Consider the following 25,721-nt stretch of genomic DNA (forward strand, 5'->3'; position numbering starts at 1 on the left):
ATGCATGACATTGTATGCTACAGAATATGGGAGGGAAAGCAAAGTGTTCTTGGAAATAACAAATGTAGCCTTTATTCTAATGGGGCTAAAAAAAATCCAAAAATTGGTGTTTTCTTTTCAAAGGTTACAAAATATCTTCATTTTAAGTCCTTGATGCTTATAATTAATCCTCTGGTCAACCAGAAACATTGGTTGTCCCAGAGTATCTGGAGAGGCTCAAAAGGTGCCTGCATCATCTGCCTCCTCTGGTGAGGGATAAAATAATGATCCCCACAGAGCTTCTCTCTCTCTCTCTCTCTCTCTGAATCTCTCTCCCTCTGAGTGTATGTGGCACACACACAAATACACACGTACACTCATTTACTCGTTTTCTCTTTTTTTCTAACTTAGAACATGCTGACAGCATAATGGACCCTGGAAATCATTCCTCAGTGACTGAGTTCATCCTGGCTGGGCTCTCAGAACAGCCAGAGCTCCAGCTGCCCCTCTTCCTCCTCTTCCTAGGAATCTATGTGCTCACGGTGCTGGGGAACGTGGGCATGATCGCCCTGATTAGGTTCAGTGCTCCCCTGCACACCCCCATGTACTGTTTCCTCAGCAGTCTCTCCTTCATTGATCTCTGCCATTCCACTGTCATTACCCCCAAAATGCTGGTGAACTTTGTGACAGAGAAGAACACCATCTCCTATGCTGAGTGCATGACTCAGCTTTATTGCTTCATTGTTTTTGCTATTGCAGAGGGTCACACATTGGCTGCAATGGCATACGACCGCTACGTTGCTATCTGTAAACCCTTGCTTTATAATGTCACCATGTCTTATCATCTCTGTCTCTGGCTCACAGTGGGAGCTTATGTTTTGGGTATCATTGGATCTACAATTCATACAGGCTTGACTTTGAGGCTATTTTTTTGCAAGACCAATATGATTAACCATTATTTTTGTGATCTCTTTCCACTCTTGGAGCTATCCTGCTCCAGCACCTACATCAATGAATTATTGGTTCTGGTCTTGAGTGCATTTAATATTCTGACTCCTGCACTAACAATTTTTGCCTCCTACATCTTCATCATTGCCAGCGTCCTCCGCATCCATTCTGTTGAGGGCAGGTCCAAAGCCTTCAGCACTTGCAGCTCCCACATCTCCGCAGTTGCTGTCTTCTTTGGATCTGCAGCATTTGTGTACCTGCAGCCATCATCTGTCAGCTCCATGGACCAAGGGAAAGTGTCCTCTGTGTTTTATACTACTCTTGTGCCCATGCTGAACCCCCTCATCTACAGCCTGAGGAATAAGGATGTCAAAGTTGCCCTAAAGAAGTTCCTTGAAAAAAGAAGTTTCTTGTGAAAAGGGGTCTTTTACTTTAGCAAAAGTGTATAGTTTGTAGAGAGGATACCGTGAGAAACCAGTCGAAAGACAGAAATGTATGTCCACAGTAATGAGATCACTGCTAATGCTTGATTCTTTGGAAGAACGGTGCCAAGTATAGGACTGGAGTCATAGGATCAGTCACATGGAGGCAGCACCACTTCTCAGATGCCCCAGGTCACTCTACATAGAATAACCATATTGCCTCTAAATCTTTTTTTGTTTGGTTTAATCGTCAAAGGCCTTCGTGTGGGTGAATATCCTTTATCTATCTATATATAAGGACACTCTTTAGGCAAGACTTATCTTAATTCAGTGGATACATAGATCGGCTCACTATCCTTTAATATACTCAATACTTTGTGTACCTAACTTTTTTTACTAAATGTATATGGAAACATTTCTGAAAGTGTAATCTCTAAAATAAATAATTTTAACCATTTGGAATACACAAAATGCAATCCCTACTTCTTACCAAGTGCATAGAACTACATTAGGAAATGTGAAGGCATATGATGGGTGATACGACAGTTTCTACCCACATAGAGATAACAAAATAGTGAAAGAAATTATCAATAATAAAGGAGTGAATACCTTATGTGTATTTGGACGTACATTGATGCAACATTTCTCTGCACAGTTTTGGGACTGTGCTACCACCTCCATTTTCCTGACAGTCCTACACTCATTTTCTCTTACCCCAAACAGATAATGCCTTCATTCCATCCACACTACAGAAGCTCAGTATTAGAAGTAACATCTTTTGCTATTGCAATCATGTGAGTTACATATTCACATAGAAAAGTTAAAATTAGAAAATTGTCTCTAACTAATGACAAGTACACCTCTTACCCCCAAATGCACTATCTGTTCTGGAAAAATGAATTGATTTTATTTTTTGAGGGGGAAAGAAGACATCCAGCTAATAAATGTCTTCTCCCCCTCACCCAGTTAAGCTCCTGTGGGTGCTTTTGAGAACAGCAACCAGAAAACTCACGTTGGTCCTCCTGGGAGGTCATCGTTCCCATTAATTAGTAAGTGTCGGTAGCTCTTGTCTTGCTGGTGGCAGCAGCACCCAGATGCATTTGCTCATTGCTCCCTACGAGAGCTCCTCAGAATGCTGGAGACGAGATATGTGCTTTTATTTTATATTCAATTCTAGATGATGAGCTGTGGTTATTTTCTTACTGATGCCTCAGAGCTTAAAAGCCTTCAAATAAAAAAAACAATTACACTAAAGAGACAAGCGTGGACACCTTGATATAATATCATGCTCCTCACTGTTCATCTCTATGACCATGTGCCCAGGGACAGAGCACAGGGCCACTTCTTCTTTAACCCAGCATGAGTACTTACACCTGGTTCAACAGCAGTTTAAAAATCCTTGGTCTCCTCTAAGATACATAAAAGAGCACTGGCTTTGTCATCAGCTTATCTCCAAATATGTGACGTGAACACCCAGATAACCTTCATCTCACCCCATAAAACCAAAACTTGCAACTAGAGGGAGGACGTTCTTTCCTCTTTGAAAACTAGAGGGAAATTTGTTCTTGACTTTCTATGTACCAATCAGTCTTTATCTTCATATCCCATTTTTTATCCTACAAAAATGTCTGTGTATGTATTTATATACGTATATATTTGTGATACTTACATGTGCATATTCTTATGTGTAACATGCATGTATATGTGCGCCTTGTACACTAATGTGTATTTGCATTGCTTGAATGTTTTACAAGATTTATGTTTATGTAATTTTTATTACACTATTCTATTTTATTTTATTAGTTATTAAGGTAACAATATCTAGTAATTTTTTTCATATTGATTGGTGATAAATAAAAATGATTACTTATGACTTTCTTCTGTTTCCAAGCATTTATTTACATATTGAAACTGTTTAAAAGTGTTCAAGAGATTAAAGGATGAAAATGTCTGAACCATCAATATTGATTCTGAGAACCAGTGCAAGATAAGCTATTACAGTATTAGGATAGACATCAGATAATCTACAAAATGACGATGGAACACTACCACAAAGAGAAGAGAGAAAACTTTGGAGGAGACGTTGAGGGAAAAAAAAAGGTAGAAATATATAGGACTTACTAAGTACCTTTGTAGAAGAATACATGTAATCTAACATTTTAATAATTGAAAAGAGCGTGCTGGAGGAGAAGCATTCTAACACCAAGCACTATCATAAACTAGAGTAATGTTCTCATACAGAGTTTGTCTTTCATTTCTCTGATACAAGCGTATATTAATTTCCAAAAGAAAAGCAATTCCTCATGTGCAGTTAACGTCAGTATGTCACAGGGGTAAGATTTAGTTAGAAGAATCACTTTTTACCTTCTGTATTGGTTACGATTAGGCTTGGCTGTGCATCAGACACATGCATGCACACACACACACGCGCACACACATACACACATGCGCACACACACGCACACATGCACACACACAAGCACACACACAAACACACACGCACACACGCACACGCACACGCGCACACACACACGCTCATCACGCTGCCTTAGAACAGAAGACGATTCAGGGGACACAGTGGCTCATCACAAACGTGAGCTCCTTCTAAATTGTTGCTCTATTTTTTTGCTACATTTTGCTGGTTTCCACACGTAGCTTCCGTCTCTGGTCTCACATCATGGCTCAAGGTCCATCCTTCACTTCCACCACCCACCATCAGACAGAAACACATGAAAGGAGAAGTGATTGTCCCCTAACTTGAAGAACAGCCTAGAAGTGATAGACCTCGCCTCCACATATGTCCTTTGGTGCAGACTTAGTCACATAGACAAACCTAGCTGCAAGAGGGGTTGCGGAATGCCCTGGTTGTCTATATGGCCACGTGTGATACTAAGACTTAGGACATTTATTATTGAGGAAGAAAGGGACAATGAATACTAAGAATAATGAACAGTTTTTTCTGCACTTTCCAATATTTGTGTTAAGTCATAGATGACTCTGTGCTGTTCTCTCTCGAGTTTACCATTTGGATTTAGTATTGCGTGGAAGAAGGGTGGCATTAAATGTGATTACAATAAAATGTGCAATGCATAAATAAAATATATTAATGTGTTCATAACTATAAAGATCTGCTGGAAGTGTGTGTTCCATGCTCAGTGAAGTAGAACCTGTAGTATTTCCACAAAGCTGGGTTCGTTCCAAACAGAAATGGCTTCTTCACTCTAACCTGCCTTTCCAAATTTTACACCATCCAACAACAAACACAAGTGGGTAATTCCCATGCATTACTCATCACTCCGGGTTATACTCAGACACACCTCTGCTTCATCACACATACTCTAATCATGCTGTCTTCTCTTTTATAGTTTATTTTTCACGAATGCTTGTGAGTTTATCTATGAAAATAGTCAAATTCTTGAGAACGAAACTTGTGTCTTGTGTCGTATTATATTTCTTTTTCTAACGTTTGATCATTGCAACACATGATGAGTAACATTTTTCACAGTCTTTATGAATTATTTTGTTACTTTTTAAAACTCTTTTCACAGCAATTTGCAAAAATAACTTTAAAAAAGCAGATTAAAGCCAAACATCGAACAATAATATACAGCATTTCAAAGTGAATTTAACTTTGTTTTTAGAGGCAATTTATAAAAACATTTATTGGATTACAAAAATATGGAAAATATAGGAAAGTATAAGAAATAAAACAAAAAATTATTTGTACTTCCAACAATTTCAACTGGCCTTTTACTCTTATTTTTAAAATATAATTTATGAATGTATTGTTTGGTAGTCTGTCTGTCTTTTTTTAAAATTTATTTTATTTATTGAATCAGAATCGATTATACATATTTTGAGGGTTGAACATTGAGATGTGTTGATCAAATCAATATTACTAGTATTTATATTATTACAAATCATACTTATACTTTATGCCCTTGTCCAGTCTCTCCCCATACCCCACCCCTCCCCCTCCCCCCTAATTACCCTAGATTTCTTCTCTCCTTCTGAAACAATAGTGGTTACTCTGTTGATTTGTTGTCTAGATGATCTGTCCAATGCTGAGACGTGTGATCAGGTCCCCAATATTATCGTAGAGCAGATGCTTCTTCTGTCACTCTGACATGGGCTTTGTGAAGAGAGGCGTCCTCTTCTTTTCTTTATCTCTCCTGGTGACTGTCCTTGTGTCAATGCAATCCAGGGGTTGGTGGACCATCTGCGTGGTGGTTGTGGTGTCCAGCTGCTTTCGCGGCAGCCATGATTATTGTGGTGGCTGTGGTGGGTCACCCACATGGAGGTGATGTTTTTGGCATGCTCCTTGGCACTGGCAGTGTGCTGGTTGTGAGGCATGTCTGATCCCCTTCTCCATGCCAGATGGGCTCCAAGGTGCTGGTGCAGTGTGCCCAGTTGTGAAAGGGGGCTCTGGCCCCCTTCTCCATGCCTTGGGTCCCCAGGTGGGCCCTGAGGTTCTGGCAGTGTGTCTGGTTGAGGGAAGGGGGTCTGGTCCCCTTCTCTATGCCACGGGTCCTAAGGTGGGCCCTGAGGCACTGACGTGGTGTGCCTGGATGTGGGAGTGGGGTCCGGTCCCTTCTCCATACCCAGGTCCCTGGGCAGGCCCCAAGGTGCTGGTGCAGTGTACTTGGTTGTGGAAGGGGGCTCTGCTCCGCTTTTCTCTGGCTCGGGTCCTCAGGTGGGCCCTGAGGTGCTGGCGCTGTGCTTGGGCCAGAACTAATTTTTTGTTTTTTGTTAACTTCTAAATAGGGGAACTTCCTGTGGGAACCAGTACTTGAGCTGTGTATTTGAGTTAAATTGCTGCTTTGCTGCTGGTTCCCTTGGGAAGACTTTTTAGGCAGCTTAGGGTTTAACGGCTGACCATATAGATACTTCTGGCTCTTCAGAGACCCAGTGGATCTGGGTTGTATAGAATCTCTGATCTGGGCCTGAGTGTTTTCACCAAACTGCACCCCATGCAATTCTGCATTCCCGACCAGTCTCCTCTGCATGGTCCTGCACTGATTGGGAAGTAGATCGGCTGTCCTTGCTGTGTTCTACCGGTGGGCCCATCTCCGCCACTGCCCATGCTCCAAACACTTCCCATTGGACAGGCCCTGCACTGGTCCCTTGCAATGACTCACCGGCCTCTGAATGGCTCCCTTTTTTCAGTTCTTCTGGCTCCTCATTCCTGCCTGGGTCCACAGGAATGCTATTAGTGGACTTGCTGTGCTGGGGGGCACCAAGGCCCTCTTCTCCGCTGCTGCCTCCAAGCAACTCCATGTGAAGCGCACAGCTGTGGCTTCTGCCAGCTCCTGCTGCATATGCTCAGCAGCTCCAGCCTTAAGGCATCTGCGGCCCAAAATGCTCAGCGCAGTTTTTTTTTCTCTCTCATCGTGGATTCTCCTGCTGTCATGAACTCCGTAGGTCTCTCCTCCTCTTGCCCTGAGCTCCAGCAGCCCCAGCTTGGCTGATGTTGCATTTTTATAGTTGAAAGTTCATTGCTTTGTGGAACACAGTGATGCTGGGGTCCATCAATTCTGCCATCTTGACCGAAACTCCCCTCAAAGTAAATTTAACTTTAAAAATTGCAATTGTCTCAAACATAGTACAAGATTTAGTAAATATTGAAGAAAACATTAAATAAATTTTACCAGCAAACGGTTTAGTCTTTATATAGTATAACATAATTTCTCTAATACATGTTTTAATTGTTTCTCATTTCTCTTTTATTTTTAAAAGAAAAAAATCATCTCCCTTCATTAGGCTTGTTAGGAACTCCTCCTGGGTCTCTGGCAATATCTACCTTATTGTAACTTGGGAGCTGCTTTCATTCAATAAATCAAACATTTGTGACAAAATTAAACACTCGAGAACCAACAGAGGAAAAGGACTATTCTAATTGTTTTTTCCCCAAGAGCTGATACTTGTGGGATTAGACTCTAGTGGGAGGTCATTATCCTTGTTTGTTCCTAACCATACTCTTCTTCTCTATAACCAGCATATAAAATGATCACATCAACCGACTTTAGCAGAAGGCCAGATAGCCTTGGGCATCAGCTTTATCAGAGATCAGCATGAGTGACTCAAAATAATTGCCAAGGAGACTTTTGGGCTATTAAGTCCTCAAATCATCAGAATCATTTTTTTCCTCTAGAGAAATGAAGAAAACCGTGCAACGTGGACCTCTCTGGGATGGAGAAGGGGTATGTCTGAATCTCAGCCCTTGACGTGCAAAATCCTAGCATTTTCTTCTCCAGCTTCTCTCCCTGTGCAAATAGAGATGCACATGGCTATTTATTTATCTCTACCCATGCCGTTCTAAGAGTCACACTCCCTGATGAGCACAGGTTCCATATCATCTCCCTGTCCCCTGCAGTATAAAATTCTAGCAAACACTTTTGTTCACTCATTTTAAGTGAGAGTGTGAGGGCTTTCTCTAGTTATTCTGATTCTGTATTAACTTATCTCTAAGATTCTTTTAATAGTTATGTTGAGCACATATTTATTGAGACTTGGTATAAGCAGGACACTGTGCCAAGCCCTCTATTGAATTTACCGCTAGTACAAAAAAAAAAAAAAAGCCAGTAAATATGCAAATACTTGATGCAGAACTCAGTAAGTGGCACATGTAAACAGAATAAACATATCCATGGGCACGTAGAAAATGGTCATTTTAACTGGGGTTTTCACGATTATATTTCTTAACTTAAAGGCCTTAACTATTACATAGGATTTTATTGGATCGAAGTGATAGAAGAAGAGAAAAACTAAAGGAACGTTATGAATTAAAATGGAGAGTCTAGTAAATGTCCTTTTGTGGAATAGACAAATCATATGAAAATTGTTGGGACATAAAGGAAGAAAACTTTTTTTTTTCCCTTATGATACCGATGTTTGAATGGTAAAGATATTAGTTGGATCTTTATTTGAGATGACAGATTTTTTTACTTTAGAAGGAACGAAAGAAAGACCACAGTGGTGGGCTGGACTTGCAGAGGAGAGAACATGACTTTGGATACAAAGCAGAGTGGGAGGGAAAGGGGGAGGGGCAGGGAGGTTGGGGATATGTGGGTGGGGAACATGGGGTACAAGAGCAATTTGTGGTAATGGGCATGCTGCCAGCATGGACCTGGCCTTCACATCTTGGGCATGAGGGGTGACAATCAGCTTTGTTTCTCATTAATATTCATAACCAATTTCAAAAAAGAGGTTATGATTCAGTAAAAAAAAATAGTTCTGAATATCTGTATTATTATGTGTAATAATATAGGAGGGAGTGAAAAACAAGATATACTAAGAAAAACAAACAAAACTCCAACCATCATAATGAGAACAAAAATGTTGGGCAAATTAAAAACATTTCAGAGAGAAATTCAGTGTATTACAAAGGAAACAACAATAAAATCGATTAGGTTTTTACCAAGGGCATCATTTAATTTAATTTTCATGTGAGACAGATGTTAACATGTCTCTTTTTCAGAGGCATGGAGAGTGGAAGCAATTTTCCAAAGATCACACAGAAAGTATGGGCTTGAAATGGTATTTGAACTCCGACTGTCTAATTTAGTATCAGTACCCATTAGAATTATAAAATCATAAGTTATTGGAATTGGAAGAGATATTCAAGTTGATTGAATCAAACTACCCATCCAATGCTGTGTCCTTGAGCAGTATCTGTGAAATGGTTATACAGGCTGTGCTCTAACATCTCCAGCTGTATTAAATCAAGGTACATCTGACTGTTGGAGATTCCTTTTTGTTGGATAACCAAATATTTCTCTCGATAATTTCAAACAGTTAGAGAAACATTGCTCTCATGGAGACATACACAATGATTCTAACTCCTCTAAAATACAGCAATAGGTTGAGCATTTGGACACAAATGCCATGTGCCACATATACTTTTACTGTGCTAGCTACATGTCCCCAGTCATTTTAGCCACTCTTCAAGTCACAAGATTTCTAGATCCCTTTTCTGACGTTGACTTGCTTTTCTTATGTTGCATGTAAAACACCGTACCCCAAACTGAAAATCCAACTGTTAAGTAAGACTAACCCAACAGTTGCTTAAAAGGTAAGACTATGAATTTCCATTTTCTAGAATCTACTAATTTTCTTTGCAAGTGTAAACTAAAGACATATTAACCTTTTTGAAAACCCACTTCACAATGTTGACTAGTACTGAATTTAGACTAAACTTTCTAATTATGTATTGCATGTGCTCTACTGATCCATATATCCAACAACTTTAAATTCTATAAAGAACACATGAAAAATACATCACGATGAAAAGTGACAAGTGCACAAGACATCTCGTGTTTCTTTTACAAACTCCGTCTCATATTTTGAAAATATGGGTTGTTTTCTGACCTCCATCGATGTAATCATGAAGTCCACTTAACATGGACCAATCATAGCCCACTGCTCACCTGGCCACAGGTGTGAAACACATGACCTAAGTCTAGGTCCTTACATTACTCTCCTGGGGTTGTACAAATTAGAACAAGAGAGTAAAGTCCCTCGTGCTAACAAAAGCTGCTGAGGTCTAAGAATGCTGTCCGCCAGGCACGTATGTTCCCACCCTGTGACGTAGCCGGCCCGGGTGGAGAAAGTGAAAACACACAGGGTTGCTGTTCCAGGCAATACTGGTAATTGCCCTGTTCTCCGGCTATTTTGAATTGGAATTCTACTAAGAAAAGTAGACAAACACAACTACTTTTGTAGACTTATAAATCCTATGTTAATAAATCAGAGAAAGCAGTTGTTACTCTTCCTTATTCTTAGTCACATGATATTTTTTATCATTCTGCCATTTGACATTATTGTATGCTACCGAATATGGAAGGGAAAGAAAAGTGTTCTTGGAAATAACAGAAGTGGCCTTTCTTCTACTGGGGGTAAAAAAATCCAAATTTGGTGTTTCCTTTTCAAAGGTTATGAAATATCTTAATTTTAAGTCCTTGATGTTTATAATTAATCCTCTGGTCAACCAGAAACATTGGTTGTCCCAGAGTATCTGGGGAGACTCAAAAGGTGCCTGCATCATCTGCCTCCTCTGGTGACGGATAAAATAATGATCCCCACAGAGCTTCTCTCTCTCTCTCTCTCTCTCTGAATCTCTCTCCCTCTGAGTGTATGTGGCACACACACACAAATAAACACGTACACTCATTTACTCGTTTTCTCTTTTTTTCTAACTTAGAACATGCTGACAGCATAATGGACCCTGGAAATCATTCCTCAGTGACTGAGTTCATCCTGGCTGGGCTCTCAGAACAGCCAGAGCTCCAGCTGCCCCTCTTCCTCCTCTTCCTAGGAATCTATGTGCTCACGGTGGTGGGGAACGTGGGCATGATCGCCCTGATTAGGTTCAGTGCTCCCCTGCACACCCCCATGTACTATTTCCTCAGCAGTCTCTCCTTCATTGATCTCTGCCATTCCACTGTCATTACCCCCAAAATGCTGGTGAACTTTGTGACAGAGAAGAACACCATCTCCTATGCTGAGTGCATGACTCAACTTTATTGCTTCCTCGTTTTTGCTATTGCAGAGTGTCACACATTGGCTGCAATGGCATACGACCGCTACGTTGCTCTCTGTAACCCCTTGCTTTATAATGTCACCATGTCTTATCATCTCTGCTTCTGGCTCGCAGTGGGAGCTTATGTTTTGGGTATCATTGGATCTACAATTCACACAGGCTTTATTTTGAGGCTTTCTTTTTGCAAGACCAATATGATTAACCATTATTTCTGTGATCTCTTTCCACTCTTGGAGCTATCCTGCTCCAGCACCTACATCAATGAATTATTGGTTCTGGTCTTGAGTGCATTTAACATTCTGACTCCTGCACTAACAATTTTTGCCTCCTACATCTTCATCATTGCTAGCGTCCTCCACATCCATTCTGTTGAGGGCAGGTCCAAAACCTTCAGCACTTGCAGCTCCCACATCTCCGCAGTTGCTGTCTTCTTTGGATCTGCAGCATTTGTGTACCTACAGCCATCATCTGTCAGCTCCATGGACCAAGGGAAAGTGTCCTCTGTGTTTTATACTACTCTTGTGCCCATGCTGAACCCCCTCATCTACAGCCTGAGGAATAAAGATGTCAAAGTTGCCCTAAAGAAGTTCCTTGAAAAAAGAAGTTTCTTGTGAAAAGGGGTCTTTTCCTTTAGCAAAAGTGTATAGTTTGTAGAGAGGATACAGTGAGAAACCAGTCAAGAGACAGAAATGTATGTCCACAGTAATGAGATCACTGCTATTGCTTCATTATTTGGAAGAACGGTGCCAAATGTAGGACCGGAGTCATAGGATCAGTCACATGGAGGCAGCACCACTTCTGAGATGACCCAGGGTCAGTCTCCACAAAGCACCCATATTGCCTCTAAAGCTTTTTTATTTTAATCTTCAGTGGCCCTCATGTGGGTGATTATATTTTATACGTTTCTATACAGATTATGACACTCTTTAGGCAAGACTCATTTATCTTAATTCATGGGATACATAGTTTGGCTCAGTATCCTTTGATATTCTCAATACTTTGTGTAACTAATTTTTTTTACTAAATGTACAGGGAAACATTTCTGAAAGTGTAATCTCTAAAATAAATAATTTTAACCATTTGGAATATACAAAATGCAATCCCTACTTCTTACCAAGTGCATGGAACTACATTAGGAAATGTGAAGGCATATGATGGGTGATACAACAGTTTCTACCCACATAGAGATAACAAAATAGTGAATGAAATTGACAGTACTTAAGGAGTGAATATGTTATGTGTATTTTGACATATATCGATGCAACATGTCTCGCTCCACAGTTTTCGGACTGTGCTACCACCTCCATTTTCCTGACAGTCCTACACTTATTTTCTCTTACCCCAAACAGATAATGCTTTTTCTCCATCCACACTACAGAAGCTCGGAATTAGAAGTAACATCCTTTTGCTTTTGCAATCATGTGAGTTACATATTCACATAGAAAAGTTAAAATTAGAAAATTGTCTTCTAATGACAAGTACCCCTCTTACCCCCACATGCACTATCTGTTCTGGAAAAATAAATCGATTTTATTTTTTGAGGGGGAAAGATGACATGCAACTAATAAATGTCTTCTCCCCCTCACTCAATTAAGCTCCTATGGGTGCTCTTGAGAACAGCAACCAGAAAACTCACGTTGGTCCTCCTGGGAGGTCATCATTCCCATTAATTAGTAAGTCTTGATAGCTCTTGTCTTGAGCTGCGCCCAGATGCTTTTTCCCATTCCTCCCTATAAGAGCTCCTCAGAATGTTGGAGACGAGATATGTCCTTTTATTTTAGATTCAATTCTAGATGATGAGCTGTGGTCATGTTCTTTCTGATGTTTCAGAGCTTAAAAGCCTTCAAAAAAAAAGAAGCAGTTACACTAAAGTGACAAGCGTGGACATCTTGATATAATATCACGCTCCTCACTGTTCATCTCTGTTCCCATGTGCCCAGGGACAGAGCACAGGGCCACTTCTTCTTTAACCCAGCATGAGGATTTACACCTGGTTCAATAGCATTTTAAAAATCATCGGTCTCCTCTAGGATACATACAACTGTGCTTGCTTTGTCATCCCCTTATCTCCAAATATGTGACATGAACACCCCAGTTGCCTTCATCTCATCCCATTAAACCAGAACTTGCAATGAGAGGGAGGTCATTATTCCCTCTTTGAAAACTAGAGGGAACTTCATTCTTGACTTTCTACGTGCTAAGCAGTCTTTATCTGCACACCCAAATTTTTTCCCACAAAAATACCCGTGTATGTATTTATATACGTGTGTATTTGTCTGTGATACATAGATGTGTCTATACTTATCTGGAATACATATATATGAGTCCTGGCCGAGCCCGTGGCGCACTAGGGAGAGTGCGGCGCTGGGAGCGCGGCGACGCTCCCGCCGCGGGTTCGGATCCCATATATATGAGTCCATTGTATACTAATGTGTATTCGTATTGCTTGAATATGTTTTACAAGGTTTATGTATATGTAATATTTATTTTATTACCATATTTTATTTTATTAGTCACTGAAGTAACAATCTCTAGTAAATTTTTTTTCATGTTGATGGGCGGTAAATAAAAATGATTACTTATGATTTTCTTCTGTTTCCAAGCATTTATTTACGTATTAAAATTGTTTTAAAAGTGTTTAGAAAGTGAAAGGATAAAAATGTCTGAACCATCAATATTGATTCTGAGAACTAGTAGAAGATAAGCTATTACAATATTAAGATAGACATCACATAAACTACAAAATGATGATGGAACACTACCACAAAAAGAAGAGATAAAACTTTGGAGTAGGAGACCTTGAGAAAAAAAAGGTAGAAATATATAGGACTTACTAACTACCTTCATAGAAGAATACATATAATCTAACATTTTAATAATTGAAAAGAGCGTGCTAGAGGAGAAGCATTCTAACACTAGCACTATCACAAACTAGAATAATGTTCTCATACAGCGTTTGTCTTTCACTTGTCTGATACAAGCATATTTAATTTCCAAAAGAAAAGCAATTCCTCATGTGCAGTTAACATCAGTATGTCATAGTAGTAAGATTTAGACAGAAGAATGATTTTTTACCTTCTGTATTGGTTACGATTAGGCTTGGCTGTGCATCAGACACACGCACACACACACACACGTGCGCGCACACACACACACACGCACACACAACACGCACGTGCGCGCGCGCGCGCGCACACACACACACACACACACACACACACACACACACACGCTCATCGCGCTGCCTTAGACCAGAAGACGATTCAGGGGTGCACAGTGGCTCATCACAAACGTAAGCTCCTTCTAAATTGTTGCTCTACTTTTTTGCTACATTTTGCTGGTTACCACACGTAGCTTCCATCTGTGGTCTCACATCATGGCTCAAGGTCCATCCTTCACTTCCACCACCCACCATCAGACAGAAACACATGAAAGGAGAAGTGATTGTCCCCTAACTTGAAGAACAGCCTAGAAGTGATAGACCTCGCCTCCACATATGTCCTTTTGGTGCAGACTTAGTCACATAGACAAACCTAGCTGCGAGAGGGGTTGCGGAATCACATGGTTGTCTATATGGCCACGTGTGATACTAAGACTTAAGACATTTATGATTGAGGAAGAAATGGAGAATGAATAGTAAGAACAACTAACAATTTTTTCCACACTTTCCACACTTTCTTTCTGAATGGCAGAATTTCAATCTTTTTTATGGCAGAGTAGCATTCTGTGGTGTATATATACCTCAGTTTCCTTATCCAATCATCCATCGATGGACATTTAGGTTGGTTATATGTTGGCTATTGTGAACAGAGCTGCAATAAAAACAAGAGTGCAGGTATGCCTTCGACATGATGATTTCCATTCCTTTGGTTATATACCCAGAAGTGGGATTGCTGGATCATATGAAAGATATATCTGTAGTTGTTTGAGAAAATTCCGTACTGTTTTCCATAGTGGTTGTACTAATTTACACTCCGACCAACAGTGTAGGAATTTTCCCTTCTCTCCACAACCTCACCAGCATTTGTTATTCTCTGTCTTTTTGACTATAGCCAGTCTAAGTGGGTTGAGATGATATCTCAATGTGGTTTTAATTTGCATTTCCCTGATGACTAGAGATGTTGAGCATTTTTTCATGTAGCTGTTGGCCATTTGTATGTCTTCCTTTGAAAAATGTCTATTCAGTTCCTTTGCCCATTTTTTAATTGGGTTATTTGGTTTTTTTACTGTGTAATTGCTTGAGTTCCCTGTATATTATGGATATTAATCCCTTGTTGGATGCATAGTTAGCAAAAATTTTCTCCCACTCTGTAGGTTGCCATTTCACTCTGTTGATAGTTTCCTTTGTTGTGCAGAAGCTTTTTAGTTTGATATAGTCCCATTTGTTTATTTTTTTCTTTTGTTGCTTGTGCTTTCAGACTCATGTTCATAAAGTCTGTGCCCAGACCTTGTTCCTGAAGTGTTTCACCTATATTTTCCCTTAGTAATTTTACAATTTCAGGTCTTATACTTAAGTCTTTAAGCCATTTTGAGTTGATTTTAGTGTATGGTTAGAGGTGCATGTCTAGTTTCATCCTTCTGCATATGGATATCCAATTTTCCCAACACCACTTATTGAAGAGGCAGTCTTTTCCTCAATGTATGGTTTTGTTCCCCTTGTCAAATATCAGACACCATAAGCCCGAGGAGTGATTTCTGAATTCTGTATTCTGCTACATTTGTCCCAGTATCTATTTTTATGCCAGTGCCATGCTGTTTGGATTACTATAGCTTTGTAGTATAATTTGAAGTCGGGTTGTGTCATGCCTCTAGCTTTATTTTTTTTGCTCGGGATTGCTTTGGCTATTCAGGGTCTTTTGTTGTTCTGTATGAATGTTGAGATTGTTCTTTCCATTTCTGTGAAGAATGTCATTGGTATTTTGATGGAGATTGCATTGAATCTGTAGATCACTTTGGGTAGTATAGACATTTTCACAATGTTAATTCTTCCAATCCAAGAGCATGGAATGTCTTTCCATCTTTTTGTGTCTTTAATTTCTTTCAGTAGTGTTTTGTAGTTCTCATTGTAGAGACCTTTCACCACCTTGGTTAAATTGATTCCTAGGTATTTTACTGTCTTCATGATTGTTGTCAATGGGCTTACTTTCTTGATTTCCCTTTCTGTTAGCTCATTGTTGGAGAATATAAATACAACTGATTTGGGGTCATTTATTTTGTATTCTGCAATGTTTCTGAAATTATTAACCAGCTCTAGGAGTTTTTTGATCTTTAGGTTTTTCTATATATACTATTGTGTCACCTGCAAATAGGGACAGTTTGACGTCATCTTTTCCAATCTGGATACCCTTTATTTCTTTCTCTTGCCTGATTGCTCTGGCTAGTACGTCCAGTACTGTGTTAAATAGAAGTGGTGAGAGTGGGCATCCTTGTCTTTTTCCTGTTCTTAAGGGAAAGTCTTCAGGTTTTCCTCATTCAGAATGGTACTGGTGGTGGGTTTGTCACAGATGGCTTTTATTGTGTTGAGATACTTTCCTTCTATACCTAATTGTTGAAAGTCTTTATCATGAAGGAATGTTGAATTTTGTCAAATGCTTTTTCAGCATGTATTGAGACAATCATATGGGTTTTGTCCTTGTGTTTATTGATGTGATGTATCATATTTATTGACTTTCATATGTTGAACCATCCCTGCAGTCCTGGAATGAATCCCACTTGATCATGGTGTATAATTTTTTTGATGTGTTGTTGTATTCTGAATACTAATATTTTGTTGAGGATTTTTGCCTCTATGTTCGTCAAGGATATTGGCCTGTAATTTTCTTTTTTTGTTGTGTCTTTATCTGGTTTTGGTATCATGGTTATGTTAGCATCATAGAATGAGTTTGGGAGAATGGCTTCTGTTTAAATTTTTTGGGATAGTTTGAGGAGAATTGGTATTAATACCTCTTTATAGTTTTGGTAGAATTCAGCTATAAAGCCATCTATCCTGGGCTTTTCTTTGTTGGAATATTGCTGATTACCACTTCAATCTCATTGTTTGTTATTGGTCTCTTCAGGTTTTCTATCTCTTCTTGGTTCAGTCTGGGTAATTTGTATGTGTCCAGAAACTTATCCAGATATTCCAGGTTCTCATAATTGTTGTCATACAGTTGTTTATTATAGTCTCCAATGATTTTTCATATTTCTATGGTATTGGTTGTAATGACTCCCTTTTCATTTCTGATTTTTGTTATTTGGGTCTTTTGTTGTTGTGGTGGTGGTTGTTGTTTTTGTTGTTAACCTAGCTAATGGTTTCTGTAGTTTATTTATCTTCTCAAAAAAACAATTTTTTGTTTCATTGATCTTTTCTATTTTGGGGGGTGTCTATTTCATTTAGTTCTGCTCTGATCTTAATTATTTCTTTCTGTCTACTACCTTTAGGATTGTATTGTTGTTGTTTTTCAAGTTCTTTGAGGCATAATGTTAGGCCATTTATTTGGAATCTTTCCATTCTTTTGATGTAAGAGTTTATTGCAATAAATTTGCCTCTTAGTACTGCTTCTGAAGTATCCCACAGGTTTTGGTATGATGTATCTTTATATTCATTAGTTTCAAGAATTTTTTTGATTACCTTTTTAATTTCTTCTTGGACCCATAGGTCATTCAGGAGCCTATTGTTTTCTTTCCATGTATTTGTATAGTTTCCAGGGTTTTGCTTGTAATTGATTTCTAGTTTCAGTCTATTGTGGTCTGAAAAGATACTTGGAGTGCTTTCAACTTTTTAAAATTTGCTAAGACTAGATTTGTGACCTAATATGTGGTCTTTCCTGGAGAATGTTCCATGTGCTGTGAAAAGAAAAAATATTCTTTAGTTGTTGGGTGAAATGTTCTGTATATATCTGCCAGGTCCAGTTGGTGTAAGGTATAGTTTAAATCCTGTGTCTCTTTGTTTATTTGTTGCCTGGAAGATCTTTCCCATACTGAGAGAGGGGTGTTCAAGTCACCCACTAGTAATGGATTAGGGCCTATTTCTTTCTTTATGTTTAAGAGTGTTTGCTTTATATATCTGGGTGCTCCAGTATTGGATGTACACATATTTATGATTGTTATGCCTTCTAGCTGGATAGATCCTTTTATCATTATATAGTGGCCTTCTTTGTCTCTTTTTATGTTTTTGGTTAAAGTCTGTTTTATCTGATGTAACAATAGCTGCTCCTATTCGTTTTGGGTTTCCATTTGCATGATATGTCTTTTTCCATCCTTTCACTTTTAGTCTCTGTACCTCTATAGCTGAGATGGGTCTCCTGAAGAAGCATATACTTGGGTCTAGCTTCTTAATACAATCAGTCAGTCTGTGTCTTTTGTCAGCACCATGCTCAGCCAGTGAGCAAACCAGCCATCCCTATATAGGATCCGAACCCGTGGCCTTGGTGTTATCAGCACTGCACTCTACCGAGTGAGCCACGGGCCGGCCCAGTCTGTGTCTTTTGAATGGGGAGTTTAGTCCGTTCACATTTAGGGTAGTTATTGACAGGTATTGCTAAATTCTTGTCATTTAATTGCTTTTTGTTTAGATGTTTTAATTATCTTTTGATTATTAATTCTCATTTTATTTCTCTTCTTCAATGTTAGTTGGAAATTTGAGGTGGCATGATTTAGCTTCTTACTCTTTCTTGCTGGCAGCTTTGTTTTAATGGCAGGTTTTGCTCTTTCTTGTGTATTCATGACAGTGATCATCATTATTTAGATTCCAGATGCAGGACTTCCTTGAGATTTTTTTGCAGGGCTGGTCATGTAGTGGTGAACTCCCGCAATTTTTGTTTGTCTGGGAAATACACTCTTTCTCCCTCATTTCTGAAGGAGAGCCTTGCTAGGTAAAGAATTCTTGCCTGGCAATTTTTTCTTTTAGTGTTTTGAATATATCATTCCACTTTCTTCTGGCATGCAGGGTTCTAGTTGAGAAGTCTGCTGTTAGTCTGATAGGGATTCTCTTATAGTTGACTTGATGCTTTTCTCTTGCTGCTTTTAGAATACTCTTTGTCTCTCAGCTTTGCAAATTTGACTATAATGTGTCTTGGAGAGTACTTTTTGGACTGAATCTGTTTGGAGACCTTTGAGCTTCCTGGATCTGAAGGCCTGCGTCTCTCCCTATACCTGGGATGTTTCCTGTTATTATTTCCTTGAATAGGGTTTCAATACCTTTTCCTTTCTCCTCCCCTTCTGGAATACCCACAATTCAGATGTTTGATCACTTGAGGTTGTCTGCTGCTATCTCTCTTAAATTGTCTTCATTATTTTTATTTTTATTTTATTTATTTATTTATTTATTTATTTTATTTTTTGGTCTGCCTGGGTTATTTCAAAAAGACCATCTTCAAGATCTAAAAAAAAAAAAAAACAAATATGAAATACTTTCTTCTGCTTGCTCTAGTCTGCTGCTCCAGCTCTCTGTTGTGTTTTTTATTTCACTGAGTGAATCTTTCATTTCTAAGAGTTCTGCTACACTTTTTTAAGGTATTAATCTCTTTGTAAATTTCCTCCATATTCTGGATATTTTTTCTTGTTTCCTTGTGTTCTCTAATTAAGACTTCTTTTATTTCTTTGAGCATTCTTAAGATCATTCCTCAGAATTCCTTTTCAGACATTTCAAGCATTCCCTGTTCTATGGGATCTGGAATTTGAACATTACTGTATTCCTTTGGTGGTGTCATATCTTCTTGTTTGTTTGTAGTTCTAGTATTTTTTCATTGATGTTTGGTCATCTGGTAGAGGACTTGCTTCTTCTGTTACTCTGGGGTTGGCTATAAGGAAAAAGAATTCCTCCTCTATTTGCAGGTTCTACTGGTGACTTTTCTTATACAAATGTAGTCAAGTGAGTAGCAGGTTTCCTGCAGAGTGGCCCTGGCTGCTACTATGGTGGTGATCTGTCCTTGTGGTGACAGAAGTTGGCCAGTGTCTATATTATACCACCTTGCTCCTGTTGCAACTTTCCATAACAACAGACTGAGCCCCTGGTGCTGTGCAGGTCTCTGCTAGCCTTGGGCTCTGTGTGCTTCCTTTCCCCCTGGGGCCTTAGACTGGGCTCCAGTGCCAAAAGCATCTCAGCTCACCTTGGCTGCTGCTGGGCTGTGTGTGCTTCCCTCTCCCCCAGGGCTTTAGACTGAGCCCTGGTGCCATGAGGGTCTTGGCTACCTCAGTGGCTGCTGGGCTGTGGGCACTTCCCTCAGGGCCTTAGACTGAGTCTCAGCGCCACACAGTTCTTGGCTCACCTTGGTGGCTGCTAGGCTCCATGGCAAGGAGAAGGAGTAATTTATGCCTGTTGTGTAGGGAGAAAGCTGATTCCATGTATCTTACAGCTTTATGAGCACTCTGGGTTCCAAAGAGGGGTAGATTTGACAATGTCATCTGGGTAAACTCTCACTTTTACTGGCACAAAAGAATGATTACCTCAAGTTTAACATTTGGATTTATTATTGCATGGAAGAAGAAGGGTGGCATTAAGTGTGATTAAAATAAAATGTGTAATGCATAAATAAAATATATTAATATTTTCATAACTATTAAGATCCGCTGGAAAGCTGTATGCCATGCTCAGCAAAGTAGTTCCTATAATATTTCAACAAAGCTGGGTTCATTCCTGGGTCCTTGTCTTCCTTCACGTGATTTCCCAAATGGAAATGGCTTCCTGACTCCATCCTGCCTTTCCAAATTTTACATACTTTCCAATGACAAGCACGAGAGTTTAATTCCTATGCATTTCTCATCACTCCAGGTTATAATCAGACACACCTCTGGTTCATCACACATACTCTCATAATGATGTCTTCTCTTATATTGTTTACTGTTGATGAATGCTTATGGGTACTATTGAAATTGTCAAATTCTTCAGAATGAAACTTCTGTCTTGCATCGTATTATATTTTTTTCTCTATCATTTGATCATTGCTGATGAGCAACATTTCCCACAGTTTATGAATTATTTGGTTACTTTTTTTTCACTTTTCACAGCAATTTGCAAAAATAACTTTAAAAAAACAGATTAAAGCCCAACATCTAACAAAGACATAGAGCATTTCAAAGTAAATTTAACCTTAAAAATTGCGATTGTCTCAAAAATAATACATTTTAATAATATATTTACACTTATATATAATATTTATATAATTATTTAATTATTATAAATAAACTAAATAAATTTTACAAGCAAACAAATAGTTTAGTCTTTATATAGTATAACATAATTTCTCTAATACATGTGTTTATGGTTTCTCATTTCTCTTTTATTTTTAAAAGAAAAAAGTCATCACCTCCCGTCATTAGGCTTGCTAGGAACTCCTTCTGGGTCTCTGGCAATATCTACCACATTTTAACTTGGGGGCTGCTTTCATTCAATAAATCAAACCTTTGTGACAATATTAAACTCTTGAGAACCAACAGGGAAAAAGGAAAATTCTAATTGTTTTTTCCCCAAGAGCTAATACTTGTGGGATTAGACTCTAGTGGGAGGTCATTATCCTTGTTTGTTCCTAACCATACTCTTCTTTTCTATAACCAGCATATAAAATGATCACATCAACCGACTTTAGTAGAAGGCCAGATGGCCTTGGGCATCAGCTTTATCAGAGATCAGCATGAGTGACTCAAAATAATTGCCAAGGAAACTTTTGGGCTATTAACTCCTCAAATCATCAGAATCATTTTTTTTCCTCCAGAGAAATGAAGAAAACCGTGCAACGTGGACCTCTCTGGGACGGAGAAGGGGTATGTCTGAATCCCAGCCCTCGACTTGCAAAATCTTAGCACCTTCTACTCCAGCTTCTCTCCCTGTGCAAATAGAGATGCACATGGCTATTTATTTATCTCTACCCATCCCATTCTAAGATTCACACTCCCTGATGAGCACAGGTTCCATATCATCTCCCTGTCCCCTGCAGTATAAAATTCTAGCAACCACTTTTTTGTCCACTCATTTTAACTAAGGCAGTGTGAGGGCTTTCTCTAGTTATTCTGATTCTGTATTAACTAATCTATAACATTCTTCCAACAATTTTGTTGAACACATATTTATTGAGACTTGGTATATGCAAGGCACTGTGCCAAGCACTATATTGAATTTACAGTTAGTACAAAAGAAAAAGCTGGTAAGTATGCATAGTACTTGATACAGAAATAAGTAAGTTGCTCATGTAAACAGAAGAAACATATTCATGGACACATAGAAAATGGTCATATTAACTGAGTTTTCACAATTAAAGATCTTAACTTAAAGGCCCTAACTATTACATAGGATTTTATAGGATCGAGGTGAGAGAAGAAGAAAAAAACTAAAGGAATTTTATGAATTAAAATTAAGAATATATTAAATGTCCTTATGAAGAATAGCCAAATCATGTGAAAATTGTTCGGACATAAAAGAAAAAAAACTTTTCTTTTTTTTCACCTGATGATACCATGTTTGAATGACATAGATATTAGTTGGAGCTTTATTTGAGATAATTACAAATATTGATGCATTTAAGAGGTTATTATTCATTAAAAAAATTCTGAATATCTGTATTATTATGTGTAATAATACAGGAGGGAGGGGAAAAGAGCACATACTGAGAAAAACAAAAAATAACTCCAACCATCAATCATGATTATGAGAACAAAATGTTGGGCGAATGAAAAATATTTCAAAGTGAAATTCAATGTGTTACAAAGGAAACAACAATGAAATCGATTAGGTTCTTACCAAGAGCATTATTTAATTTAATTTTCATGTGAGACAGATGTTAACATATCTGTTTCTCAGAGGCATGGAGAGTGGAAGCAATTTTCCAAAGATCACACAGAAAGTACAGGCTTGAAAACAGAAAGGACATTGTTGGGGGGGAAGGGGGGAGGGAGGAGGGAGGGAGGTTTTGGTGATGGGGAGCAATAATCAGCCACAATGTATATCGACAAAATAAAATTTTTAAAAAAAAAGAAAGTACAGGCTTGAAATGATATTTGAACTCTGACTGTCTAATTTAGTATCAGTACCCATTAGAATTATAAAATCATAAGTTATTGGAATTGAGGAGATATTCAAGATGATTTAATCAAACTACCCATCCAATGTTGTGTCCTTAAACAGTATCTGTGAAATGATTACACAGACTGTGCTCTAACATCTCCAGCTGTAAGTAAATCAAGGTACGTCTGACTGTTGGATGTTCTTTTTTGTTCGATAACCAAACATTTCTCTCGATAATTTCAAGTAGTTAGTTAAACTTTGCTCTCTTGGAGACATACACAATGATTCTAACTCCTCTTAAATATAGCAATAGGTTGAGCATTTGGACACAAATGCCATGTGCCACACATACTTTTACTGTGCTAGCTACATATCCCCAGTCATCTTAGCCACTCTACAAGTGACAGGATTTCTAGAATTTGTCGAGTTTTTCTATATCGCACATAAAATATTGTACCCTAAAATGAAAATACTAATCCAACTGTTGCTTAAAAGTTAAAACTATGAATTTCCATTTTCTAGAATCTGCTAATTTTCTTCGCAAATGTAAACTAAAGACATATTAGCCTTTTTGAAAACCCACTTCACAATATTGGCTAGTACTGAATCTAGACTAAACTTTCTAAATATGTATTGCATGTGCTCTACTGATCCATATATCCAACACCTTTAAATTCTATAAAGAGCACATGAAAAATACATCACGATGAAAAGTGACAAGTGTAGAAGACATCTAGTGTTTCTTTTACAAACTCCTTCTCGTATTTTGGAAATATGGGCTGTTTTCTGATGTCCATCAATTTAATCACGAAGTCCACTTAACATGGACCAATCATAGCCCACTGTTCACCTGGCCACCGTTGTGAAACACATGACCTAAGTCTAGGTCCTTACATTACACCCCTGGGGTTGTACAAATTAGAACAAGAGAGTAAAGTCCCTAATTCTAAGAAAAGCTGCTGAGGTCTAAGAATGCTGTCTGCCGGGCACGTATGTCCCCACCCTGTGATGCAGCAGGCCCGGGTGGAGAAAGTGGAAACACACAGAGTAGCAGTTTCAGGCAATACTGGTAATTGCCCAGGTCTCCAGCTATTTTGAATTGGAATTCTACTAAGAAAAGTAGACAAACACAACTACTTTTATAGACTTATAAATCCTATGTTAATACATCAGAGAAAGCAGTTGTTACTCTGCCTTATTCTGAGTCACATGAAATTTTTTATCATTCTGCCATTTGATAAGCATGACATTGTATGCTACAGAATATGGGAGGGAACGAAAAGTGTTCTTAGAAGTAACAAATGTAGCCTTTATTCTAATGGGGGTAAAAAAAATCCAAAAATTGGTGTTTTCCTTTCAAAGGTTACAAAATATCTTAATTTTAAGTCTTTGATGTTTATAATTCCTCTTCTGGTCAGCCAGAAACATTGGTTGTCCCAGAGTATCTGGAGAGGCTCAAAAGGTGCCTGCATCATCTGCCTCCTCTGGTGAGGGATAAAATAATGATCCCCACAGAGCTTCCCTCTCTCTCTCTCTCTCTCTCTCTCTCTCTCTCTCTCTCTCTCTCTCTCTCTCTCTCTCTCTCTCTGAATCTCTCTCCCTCTGAGTGTATGTGGCTCACACACAAATACACATGTACACTCATTTACTCGTTTTCTCTTTTTTTCTAACTTAGAACATGCTGACAGCATAATGGACCCTGGAAACCATTCCTCAGTGACTGAGTTCATCCTGGCTGGGCTCTCAGAACAGCCAGAGCTCCAGCTGCCCCTCTTCCTCCTCTTCCTAGGAATCTATGTGCTCACGGTGGTGGGGAACGTGGGCATGATCGCCCTGATTAGGTTCAGTGCTCCCCTGCACACCCCCATGTACTATTTCCTCCGCAGTCTCTCCCTCATTGATCTCTGCCATTCCACTGTCATTACGCCCAAAATGCTGGTGAACTTTGTGACAGAGGAGAACACCATCTCCTATGCTGAGTGCATGACTCAGCTTTATTGCTTCCTCGTTTTTGCTATTGCAGAGTGTCACACATTGGCTGTAATGGCGTATGACCGCTACGTTGCTATCTGTAACCCCTTGCTTTATAATGTCACCATGTCTTATCATCTCTGCCTCTGGCTCACAGTGGGAGCTTATGTTTTGGGTATCATTGGATCTACAATTCACACAGGCTTTATTTTGAGGCTTTCTTTTTGCAAGACCAATATGATTAACCATTATTTCTGTGATCTCTTTCCACTCTTGGAGCTATCCTGCTCCAGCACCTACATCAATGAATTATTGGTTCTGGTCTTGAGTGCATTTAACATTCTGACTCCTGCACTAACCATTTTTGCCTCCTACATCTTCATCATTGCCAGCATCCTCCACATCCGCTCTATCGAGGGCAGGTCCAAAGCCTTCAGCACTTGCAGCTCCCACATCTCCGCAGTTGCTGTCTTCTTTGGATCTGCGGCATTCATGTACCTGCAGCCATCATCTGTCAGCTCCATGGACCAAGGGAAAGTGTCCTCTGTGTTTTATACTACTCTTGTGCCCATGCTGAACCCCCTCATCTACAGCCTGAGGAATAAAGATGTCAAATGGGCACTGAAGAAAATTCTGGACAGGAGTGCATGTTCATGAACAAAGTTATCATCTCAGTTACAAGTCTTTAGTGTGCCTAGATATGTAAGTTTTAGGGTTTACTCTTCAAATTTTAGAAATTCAGTGCTGCTTTTTTATGTAACATATCTCCAAAATTTTCCCTCCGGTTCCCTCTCTTCAAATCTGTATTTCAGTGACTATCTCTGGAGCAATACTAACACATTACATAGTGTATTCATTTTTTTTGTGGCCCTTTACCAATTTCTAG

General features: G+C 39.0%; 3 protein-coding genes across 3 annotated transcripts; all 3 read left to right on the plus strand.

Annotated features, from left to right (window-relative positions):
- The first annotated feature begins 407 nt into the window (after positions 1–407).
- LOC134387230 (putative olfactory receptor 8G3) lies at positions 408–1,343 on the plus strand. The gene has a single exon (XM_063109645.1). The coding sequence runs from the start codon at positions 408–410 to the stop codon at positions 1,341–1,343; it is 936 nt and encodes a 311-aa protein (XP_062965715.1).
- A 9,222-nt stretch (positions 1,344–10,565) lies between these two features.
- On the plus strand, positions 10,566–11,501 carry LOC134387237 (putative olfactory receptor 8G3). The gene has a single exon (XM_063109659.1). It carries the CDS (start codon positions 10,566–10,568, stop codon positions 11,499–11,501), a length of 936 nt encoding a protein of 311 aa, XP_062965729.1.
- Positions 11,502–24,556: 13,055 nt separating this feature from the next.
- LOC134387790 (putative olfactory receptor 8G3) lies at positions 24,557–25,492 on the plus strand. The gene has a single exon (XM_063110238.1). It carries the CDS (start codon positions 24,557–24,559, stop codon positions 25,490–25,492), a length of 936 nt encoding a protein of 311 aa, XP_062966308.1.
- Positions 25,493–25,721: the final 229 nt, after the last annotated feature.

Source organism: Cynocephalus volans, chromosome 10, assembly GCF_027409185.1.
Source record: "Cynocephalus volans isolate mCynVol1 chromosome 10, mCynVol1.pri, whole genome shotgun sequence".
Lineage (NCBI taxonomy): Eukaryota > Metazoa > Chordata > Mammalia > Dermoptera > Cynocephalidae > Cynocephalus > Cynocephalus volans.